Genomic DNA, 10,586 nt, shown 5'->3' with positions numbered 1-10,586 from the left:
GCCACTCTCCCTCTCCCTCATCTGGGCTGAAGTGGCTCTCACCCTCTGTGAAGCCCCCATCCCCACCTCCACTCCCCCAGCAGCTTCTCCTCCGTCTTTTACATCTGCAAAGAAACAGTTGCAGCAGCTTTGCAACACAAAACCCATAATGGAATAAAAGGAGCGTAAAGACAAAGGGGAGGCAACAGAGAGCAGCTGAGCTGACGGTCAAAGGACCTCCGGTGACAAATGGCCGACAGCAGCACATTCGCTCAGTTGTCTGCTGCTCCCGTGCTAACCTTGCCTGGGGGCATGACAACAGAGTGGAGAGACAACTGGTGACATGAAGAGAAAGGCCCGGATTTCAGATTTGAGGAGCTGGAGAAATGGAGAATTGACTTTATCGGTCAATTAATTACATCCACTGACAAAACAGATAAAGACAACAAAGCAAGTTAAGCTGCTTTCAGTCATAAACCGAAGTCCACACATGCTCCTGCAAATCTTCCAGAGTGGCTGTGTGTGAGAACACAAATGTCTGAGTCTGTTGCTACGAACATTTTCCAGAACCTTTCCTACCAGCCCCCTTGTAAAGTGTCTGGGGGCATGTGAGAATACAGCAGGAAAATAATTCACAGTGGACGGACGTGAAACTGGAAGAACACAAATGTCTCAGGATGAAGAAGAGGAGCTGTACACGAAGAAGATGAAGACGTCAACTTGGAAAGATCCCCGAGCTTTTGGTGATAAGGGCCGAAGCCACAGTCGATGTGCTGCACACAAGCAGAATTTAAATGTCATGTATCCCGGATATTTTCCTGTAGTCGAGTCTGAACCGGACACTGTGTTCTTCATATGTAACAAACTCGTTCAGACCCAATTTGTCAGAAAACGGCTTGATATCAATTCTTAGGAAACTGCAAACGTTTCTACATGATTTCACGGCAATGCATCAACAAAAATGTTGAGATATTTCAGTCGGGGCAAAAATATATATAATAGGATACAATATTTTCGACCGATGAACTGTAATTTTTATCGTAATTTTCTGTAATTTTATAGACAAAAATTAAGATATAAAGATATTTTATTGCAGCCTTTGGTGAATGACTTCATAGGAAGGGAAGGATTGGAAACAGATAAAAATCCTCGACAAGGGCACAGCGTGACAGTTTCCCCCGCTGAGTCAGCAGTAGTCGTTCCCACAGCTCATACACCACACACACCACACACACACACACACACACACACACACACACACACACACACACACTGGTGCACCGCCTGTCTCTGTCATCACCTCGACGTCTCAGAGGAGCAGAGAAGGACAGGAAGAAGCAATGATACGGACCCTGATCTCACAGGTGTAGGAGTAAGCTCTCCCTTGTGCCTCCATGCAGACGGAGCTAATGCTCTGAAAGATTTATCCTTTAAATACTAAATATTCTGCCTCTGCACGTTTGGAAAGTGTCACAGCTGCTGTTCCTCAGCTCCAGTTCACAACATTATTAGAAATATTAATCATATGCACCTGAAGTCTCAAATCTATGCTTCTGTTCCCAAAGTATGTGTAAATACACGACTTCTGTATATAAATAAAGTTCAGGAAGTAACATAGTTTGTTATTTTGGGGATATTAGTGATTGTTTGGAACAAATGTGGTTGTTTATGGTTCAATAACAAAGAAGTAGAATATCCTGCGGGAATAATTGAAGATGTCTCTATGGAGATTTTGCTGTTTTTCTTTTCCAACAGTGAATCTCCATCGGAGTTGAGGTAGCTGCTGCCAAGTCACTCTGACAACGACTGAAAACACTGTTCCTGCCAACAGTGGGCGAGCTCTCACTACTGTGTATGTACGTATCTCAGGGTGAACACAATGTATTCAATATTTTCCAGAGGAGCTCGGACGATGGACGACCATGATGTCGAGATGGGATTAAAAAACGTTTTCTGCCCTTAAAATGGAAAAAGGATGAACAGGAGGAAAAGTCTAATCCAACATTTCCCGGGGGGGCGACCCAGAGGTGGGAGCCAAATTACAAACTAATAAACCCGTGAAGAACCGGTGCAAACACACACACACACACACACACACACACACACACACACACACACACACACACACACACACACACACACACACACACACACACACACACATCAACACATTCACATTAGCAGAGCAAACTGAAGCTGGAGAGGAGTTCATTATGGGCTGCGTGTTGCAGGGAGATAACCGGCCGATAAGAGATTTTAAATGAGCCTGGAGAAAATGAGCAGGCGAGGATGTGACTGCTGGTGGTGTTACAATGGAACTGAGAGAGAGGGGGGGGATGGAGGAGAGGAGAGGAGAGAACATGGAAATGGTCAGAGAGCTGCTGGATTTAAAAATAGAAAATTCAGCTGTGCTTCACAGTGACAGAGGCTGAGACGAGGGGAGCAGGCAGAGGGAGATAGAGGAGCAACTGCAGATGGAACAGTGCAACCACAGCAAACACACATGCACACGTACTGTACAATCATCCCTCGTGTGCAGTGTGTGCACGTTTATTATTATCTGCTTTCCTTCCTGCTGCAGCCAATGAGCACGCGGCTGTTTGACAAACTCCACTGTAATGTCCCTCTGTTGGTTTTTGCACGTTACAGTTATGGTTTCTATTATTGTTTAATTTCAAGTGAAACCGTGAGTCTGGTGTTAAACTGCTGCTTTTCAGCTGTAATTTAAAAACATAATGGATTCAAACATCTGGTCTCGTGCACACAGAGGGACAGTTTGAGCTCAAGGCTGCAGGACGATAAGAGACAAATCAACCAATGAGTGGTTTTATGATTGGAAGAGGGAGGTTCGTCACATGACCTGCCGATAATATGTTTTACCTCCTGAACACCAACCTGAAAGTAGTTAAAGTATAACATAAACCAAATATTATGGGAATAATCCAGTTTAAGGTTTTAATACCAGAATATTAGAGTCCACATAATCTGCCGTCCTGCTACATAGTTTAAAAACTGAACTTAAAAACTGAAGGTCAGCACTTCAAGCTCATCATTATTTTTTGGATTTCAGATCCAATGCACTGGAGCCTTGTGCCAACACAACAAAACAAAGTGTCAGTGCCAGAACACTGAGCGTCTGTGCCGTGTCTGTCCTGCAGCGTGGAAACCAGAACCCTGTTGTACCTCCGCTGGCAAAACTCCTAATGAAAGAATTCATCCCCAGCGTCCGCTCTCCATCTGTCATGGTGGACTAATGGAGTTTCGTGTATTCAGTCTATTGGAAGCTTCAAACGTCTTCGCGATCCCTCGCGTGTTTTACTGTTAATGGGACGACAGCGTCTGTCCTCGGCTGTCTGTCGTGGTGTGAGTCGTTCTGCAGCAGCTCTGCTCCTCCTACTGTGGTAATGCACCGACGCCTCACACAACAGACTCACACCTCGTGCAGACACCTACTTCAAAGTGCCCGCATACAATCTGTTGTCTCACACAAACAGCAGATACAGGACACACACACACACATGCACACACTAACACAACCAGTTACTTATCCCATCATCGTCAGCACTGACAAAAGAAATATTTATGGCTCCCATCACAGGTATTTGTATTCAGGCAAATTGGCCACAATAACAGAGGGAAATGATCAAAGTGAGCGAGTGTGTGACAACAATGAGAAAACAGGCCGAGAGGGAGAGGAGGAAAAATAATGATGTGAGGAACAGAAGAAAATGAACAAACGGAAAAACAAGAAACTGGAGTTTCAGGCAAAATAGGAAAAAACCGAAACCTGACAAATCTCAGATCTGAGATTTAAATGTTCATTCATGTTGAATATTCCAAAATTACAAAGAAAATCAGAAAACCAAACTTGATGATACAGACAAGGACTAAAAGGAAATTCTGTGAAATCAAAATTGTACTTTCACTATTTGTAAATCTAAGCTGTCACCGTCAACACTTTTGTTGTTAAATATCACTTATTCATGTCAAGTTTACCACTGATGTTATATTCTTATATAATTTAAACTCTCTAGCAAACTGTGTACTTTTATGAAGTAGTTGACGTTTCCCTGGGAAAACCTCTAACGAGCAATAAGCATTATTTTATATCATTATCTCGGTTTAAATACGAGGACGTTGGTTTGAAAACTTTAGTCACGTGAGATGTTTTCCTCAAACCAAACATCTACCAGCGGAACATTAGCATTTAAGCTTTGTTAAGACTTTCTCTTTGTCTCCTGCAGCTTTCTTTGTTTCTGAGATGTTTACTGACGTCATTAAGACATTTTGAGATTAGCTGTAACGTTTTTTATTCTCTGTAATGGTACCAGTGATTCCAGTGATTCCAGTGATAAAATGAAATTCATTTCATTCTCCTCTCGTCTTCATCGTCCTTAAAACCAGACTCTGAGAATAATCCCAAACATCACAGATTGAAGTGATGTTTCTCAGGATCGACTCTGCAGACGGCTTCGGAGGCGCAGGCTCACATTTAGTTTGTTTGTTTTTAGAAGCGCTTCGGTGGAGACTTATATGGGACCCCCCCTGCTGAGAGGGACAAACCCCCCCCATCCCCAGAGCTCAGAGTCGGCCCCGGCTTCCAGCAAAATGTATGACTAATCCCTGACTGGCCTGAAAGAGAGAAGAGGCCTGGGCAGGGTGAGGAAGAGGGGGAGTCCAGCAGGGGCAGGAATGCATGTGGGGGTGACACCAATTTACAAACCTTAAGATTGAGAGCTCTAGTTTCTGTAGGTAATCAGAGTATCCGCTCACTGAAGGATACAGGAGCTGAGGTTTTATTATAGTTTAACAACAATTAGCTCAGTTTTCACAAAAAGTTTCCACTCATTTCAACCCAATGTCACATGTAAAACCTTTAGTCAGCAATATTCTCACTATTGACCTTATTCCTAACACGACATTATTTTAATTATGATGTTTACATGAGTCACCAATAGAATAATCTTGTTAACACTTGAACACAGGCTACGTGTCATCAAACAGTTGGTTACTGTCGTATGTTGATGTCTCAAAATGCTGTGAATCAGTCATTCGGACGTTATAATGTGGTTAAGACGTCTACAGCCTTAATTAGCTGTGTCTCTATTTCATTTTTGTTCAGAAAACCTTTAAATAAGAACAGCTTTATTGGGCGTTTGGCTGTTTATACTGTATATGACACCATTTATGAGGTTCTGAGTCCCGTCTTCTCCCATCTGGAATATCTTCCTCTACGTCCCACTGACTGGTTCCATTTAACAAACACAAGAAAGAACCAGAAAGAGGAAAGACGGGAGCGTAGGAGCAGAAGGAGGAGAGCCGACAGGCCGGAGGAGGAGAGGTCGTGTACTTACTGAGCACGTAGAGGGAGAGAGCGAGGCCCGCCAAGCAGAAACCCTCAAAGAAGCGCAAGGTGCTGAACATGGTGACGTTCGTGGAGAAGGCAACGCTCAGACCGAACACCAGCATGAAGAGCACGGAGAGGATCAACACCGGGTGTCGACCAAACCTGAGAGAGAGACGGAGAGAGACAGAAGAGACAAGTGTCACAAAGTGAGAGAAGAAGTGAAAGGGATCATTCCTCATTGTTTCCTTCAGACTGTGTCCACTTCCTGGTTTATGGGGGCAGGTCAGAGCTGAGGCGTCACTGCCCTGCACTTTTCTTTACATCGTTTCCATGGTTACTGATCGTCGAACACAATGCGGGGACTATTTTTCCCACGATGCGGCTCAGGTGGCTCATTCAGCGAGGATCAAAGAGTCAATTCACCTAATTACAAAGATAATTTATCACTTGGCCGTGAAGATAGTTTTAGTTTTAATTCACTTAAGGAGGAAGTTGTTCTATAAACTGTTGTGACCAGTTGGATATTTGAGTAATAAATGTATTGTTTGCTCTTTGTTTTCTCTTCCAGATGTGATTGAGTGTCCTTATGAACATGATCTTCCACCTGCTTGTGTTTCTCTGCTACGGACTCAGTGAGGACGTGATGCTGTAATAACTCGTAGAAATGTTGCTCTTCACGAACACATAATGAAGTTGTTCAGCGCATCAGATCTCAGTACTCAGGTCAGTTGGGTTAAACCAACCTCTTTCTAGTCAGCCTGCTGGTTGGTGAACGTGGGGAAACGCAAGTTTAAAAATAATTGTCTTGAGACGGACGTGTTCCAGTTGTGTTTAAAGTCGGAGCCTGAAAGAATCTCAAACTTGGGCCAATGAGGATTGAGTCTAACGGACATAAACGTGTTAAATTAGTATATTTTCACCATAGCTGTGTATTTCCATTGAAAGTTTGGTCTTAATTATGATTTCAAGATGTTTTAAAGGTCTTGAAAAGTCTTAAATTTAAGTTGTTTATATCTGTAGACACACACGTTAAATACGACGTCACTTTACTTAATGTCTCTGATTATACTGTGGATCATTTATTAGCTTTTTATTTATAAAAGAATTGCTTTGGGCTTTAATTCTGTCATTCCAGTAATACACTGGCCATTTCTTCCAAGTTGCCCCTTTAAGGCTGAGACTTGAAAACACTTAAGAAAGACACGAAACAGAAATGAAGGAGGCAGCGTACCAGTCGGCCATGACACCCATCACTAGGTAGCCAAATATGGAGCCCACCAGCAGGGAGAACTTGGCGATGTGCACCTTCCAGGCCGAGTCGCACACCAGGTTCCACTGAAACAGAGGAAAGACAGACGAGCGTTGGTCAACTTTACACAGAGACACAACAACAACTGCGTTAGACGGGGAAGTGAACACGAAGCAGCAGGATTTATATCTGAGAGCTGCACGTAAACGGCGAGAAATCTGTCATCTGTCCGACTGGTTTAGCTCCGTGACTCACTGCTTTCATAATTCATGAAGGCTGATGAGTGAGCAAACACGCTGCCGACACTCTGAAATATTAAAATGTGCATGTTGAAGGGGAACGAGAGACACACAAGCACGTACATGTGTCAGAGAGAGAGAGAGAAGCTGCACGTGTGTGAATGTGAACACGTGCCGAGAACAGGAGAAATCAATACTTTTCCACCTTTTCCTCCAAGGTCATAAGTCAGCACACACACACACACACACACACACACACACACACACACACACACAGCTGCAGCTCTCAGCATCTGAAACTCAGCCAAGGACACGTGGAAGTACAAATTGTACAATGTTTGTTGGTGACCCTGAAAGTAGAGACTCAGCCGAGCGTTGGAAATAGCGTTGGTCTTTTAAAATGATTTAGAGAGCTCCCTGCTGAGAGGGGGGGGGGCTATTAGCACCAGCTTTCACTTCACGAACATGACACCAACACAGAGCCGGGGGAAGGTTTTTAAATCATTCTGTAATCCTCTCGTGTTCATGACATGTTACTGTCTTTACAATGGTCTTTGCACTAATTGGATTCCTTGCAAATTGCAATTAAAAAAATGAGCAGAGAACACATGTGTTTTACTGCTTCTCCGTGTTAATCTATTAGACGACACAGCAGCTGGACCCTGAGTCTTGTGAACAGTTCACTGACGATCTGATTCTGCTGTGGTCGTGAAGGTGGGCGTGGGATCTGCACCGGTGGACAAAGGTCAATGTGACTAATCCACAACGTCTCCATCTCAGTTTTTTCTCATTTACCTTCGTTCAGTGATAATTGATCTACTCAGTCCGATTTCAGCATCGTCACAACTAAACCGTCTGATTCCACGTTGAGATCCGAGCAGTGAGAAGTGGTGCAGGATGTTTTCATGTGAGTCGCCATCGGCCGACGTGAGAAATCAGCATCCACCTCAGGAGGGGAGGGGGCTCTTTAATTACCTTTGATTAAGATAGTGAGTGATTTTGCATTGATTTACCATTCGGTGATGTATAAAAGAAAAAAAGTAGACTCGTGTATAATATATATTAATATTGTGGGAGTGACGTATCTACCAGTCCTAACACTGTAAGTACAGTATTGTATAACTCCAGTTATCAGCCGCTGCCTTCTCCACACACACACGTCTCTCTCTATAGTTGTGAGGACACTCATTGATATAATGCATTCTCTATAGCTCCTTACCCTTAACTTAACCCTAACCCTTAACTTAACCTAATTCTAACCCTAAAACCAAATCTTAACCCTGAAGCAACCCTTTGAATTTGTGAGGACCAGACAAAAATGTCCTCACAAGGACGGTATTAAACCAAAATTGTCCCTCATTACTATAGACACACACACACAGGTTTGGGCAAAACCCCTAAAACCAAATCGTAACCTTCAATCAGCCGTTTGACGACGTGAGACCACAACACATCCTCATTGTGTAAGATGGAACAGTCAAAGTGGTCCTCACAAAGAGAGGCGTGCACACACACACACACACACACACACACACACACACACACACACACACACACACACACATATTGAGGTCAGTAGGTGACTTGCTCGTCAGCTGTGTTGGTGCTGGGATCAGTCTGATGAAGATGATGAAGATGATGATGAGACATGAGACAATCTGCTGCTCTCTCGTTACCTTGGTGACCACATTCTGGCTGAGTCCCGTCTCCAGCTCCAGCCTCCACTCCTTGCAGGCGCACATCCCGTCCCCCTGTCCCTCCCCCTGTCCGTCCCCGGTGCCGTTGCCCCTGGGCAGCAGCGCCGGTGCCCCCCCGGTGACCGGCGGGGACGCCACGGTCCAGTTGCTGTCGTTGGCGAGGGGCTGCAAACACGTGCCAATGGGTTGCGCCAGGAGGAAATAATCCGAGAACTGGCTAAAGCCGATGAACAATGCCGGGATCCAGGTCAGGACCACGAGCTGCTTCTGGTGCTTCCCGAAGCCCCCCAGGGCCGGCAGCACCGAGCCGTCGATGCGCGGCAGCAGCCGGGGCAGCGGGTGCTCCAGCGGGGTGAAGCCGTTCTCCGGCGGGTGGTCCTGCGCCTCGGGGCGGCCGGGTGCCATCGCGGGCCCGGCCACAAAGAGCTGCGCGCAACGGCGGGTTGAAGCGGAGCCGCGCGCACTGTGCGTTAAGCCCTGTGACACAAAGAAAAAACCCTCCGCGCAGATAAATCCTCTGCAACGCGAGCCCGAGCCAAACTAAGCACAGGGTGTCCGGTCCGAATCACGCGCGCACAGGCACCGGATTACCGAGCCCTCATGGCGAGGGGGGCTCGAAGCGGCCAGGGGATGTCCGAGAGCAGGAGAGACGTGGGGGCATGCTCGTGTGCACGGGCTTCATATTCCATAAGCACAGCTCCTGCAGCGGGATCCATCCATGTGGGGCTGAAGTGGGCCAGGCCTGCTGGGGGTGTGGAGGAGGGCTGCGGGGCTACATCCAGAGGGGGGTCCGCCAAACATCAGCTGGGACCTGGACGCCACAGGTCTCACGCCTGTCCGGACCGTGACCTCCTGCAGGTGCGCATCGCTCCTCCGCCGCTCGACAGCCGAGCTCCCGGTCACCACCGGTCCGTGGAGGGGTCGTGTGGACTGGAGGGGGTGTGGGGCTTGGGGGACACGCTGCTCGGGTTTGTCGCTGCTCGTCAATGGGACGAGCTGCCAGATCTGGGTGGGTGGGTGGGGGTGTTGGGGGGGAGAACCCCGCCCTCCGTCGGTGGCGCTATGCGCTGCGATTGGAGAAGCTTCAGAGGACGAGCTGCAGCACTGACGAGCATCTGCAGGAAACAACCCCCCCTTTGTGCAGCTCCCAGCTTCCCACTGCCCAGAATAATGCACCAGTCCGGTTCTCCTGCAGGAACCAGGACCAGGGCCCACTTACAGTTATTCAAGGTGGTTTGTGTGTCTGTGTTTGTGTGTTGATGTGTTTGTGTGTTGATGTGTGTGTGTGTGTGTTTGCTGAACGTCCCACTGAGGAGGTTTTGCGTCATATGATATTGTTTTTCACGAGCGTCACATAAACAGGCAGAGACAATAGCAGCATGTCAGGGATGATGTGTCGCCTGTCAGCCGCGAGGGGGCGTCACACGATCACAGGACAAAACCTTCTCATCGAGTTTATTATTGTTATTATTATTATTTATTGTTTATTATATATTCTTCCTTTTTTTGATTTGTCTCTCAGCAAAATATCCAGACAGAGCATGTGAGAAGATGGGTTTAGTAAAAGGTCAGTTGATGTAAATAAGTATTGCAGCTGCTGTGTGTCTGTGTGTGTCTGTGTGTGTGTGTGTGTTTCTGTCTGTGTCTGTGTTGTGTGTGTGTGTGTGTGTGTGTGACCTTGAGAGATTCCTGTGAGTGACAGATGTTTCCCTCTGTAATGAAGATACTGTCAGTGTGTGTGTGTGTGTGTGTGTCAGTGTGTGTGTGTGTGTGTGTGTGTGTGTGGTGTGTGTGTGTGTGTGTGTCAGTGTGTCTGTGTGTGTGTATCTGATAGCCAACACTGTTATATCTCATGTGTCTAATAGCACGGAGCTGGTGTTCAGAGCTGACAGTGTAACAGAGAGGCGACAACTTGTGCTCAGCTCCCACTCATCTCTCACCTCCTTCCTCACCCCACCTTCCTCCTCCTCCTCCTCCTCCTCCTCGGGGACCTATTAAGGCATAAGACGGACGAGGAGGAGGAGGAGGAGGAGGAGGAGAAGCTGAAGACTCTCTCTCTCTCCACCCTCTCTCTC

The 10,586-nt window shown here is 46.5% G+C and overlaps 1 protein-coding gene across 1 annotated transcript in view; it reads right to left on the bottom strand.

The window, feature by feature from the left end:
* LOC118120982 (solute carrier family 22 member 23) overlaps window positions 1-9,458 on the bottom strand; it is an 18,475-nt gene extending 9,017 nt beyond the window's left edge. Inside the window, exons 1-3 of the mRNA XM_035176545.2 lie at window positions 8,491-9,458; window positions 6,558-6,661; window positions 5,334-5,488 (exon numbers count right to left, since the gene is read on the bottom strand). Of these exons, the coding sequence (XP_035032436.1) occupies window positions 5,334-5,488; window positions 6,558-6,661; window positions 8,491-8,916 (685 nt within the window). The 5' untranslated portion in view covers window positions 8,917-9,458. The remainder of the gene's footprint in view (window positions 1-5,333; window positions 5,489-6,557; window positions 6,662-8,490) is intronic.
* Window positions 9,459-10,586: the final 1,128 nt, after the last annotated feature.

Source organism: Hippoglossus stenolepis, chromosome 14 (assembly GCF_022539355.2).
Source record: "Hippoglossus stenolepis isolate QCI-W04-F060 chromosome 14, HSTE1.2, whole genome shotgun sequence".
Taxonomy (NCBI): Eukaryota; Metazoa; Chordata; class Actinopteri; order Pleuronectiformes; family Pleuronectidae; genus Hippoglossus; species Hippoglossus stenolepis.
The sequence above is the reverse complement of the archived record's forward strand: the minus strand, read 5'-3'. Positions and strand labels throughout refer to the sequence as shown.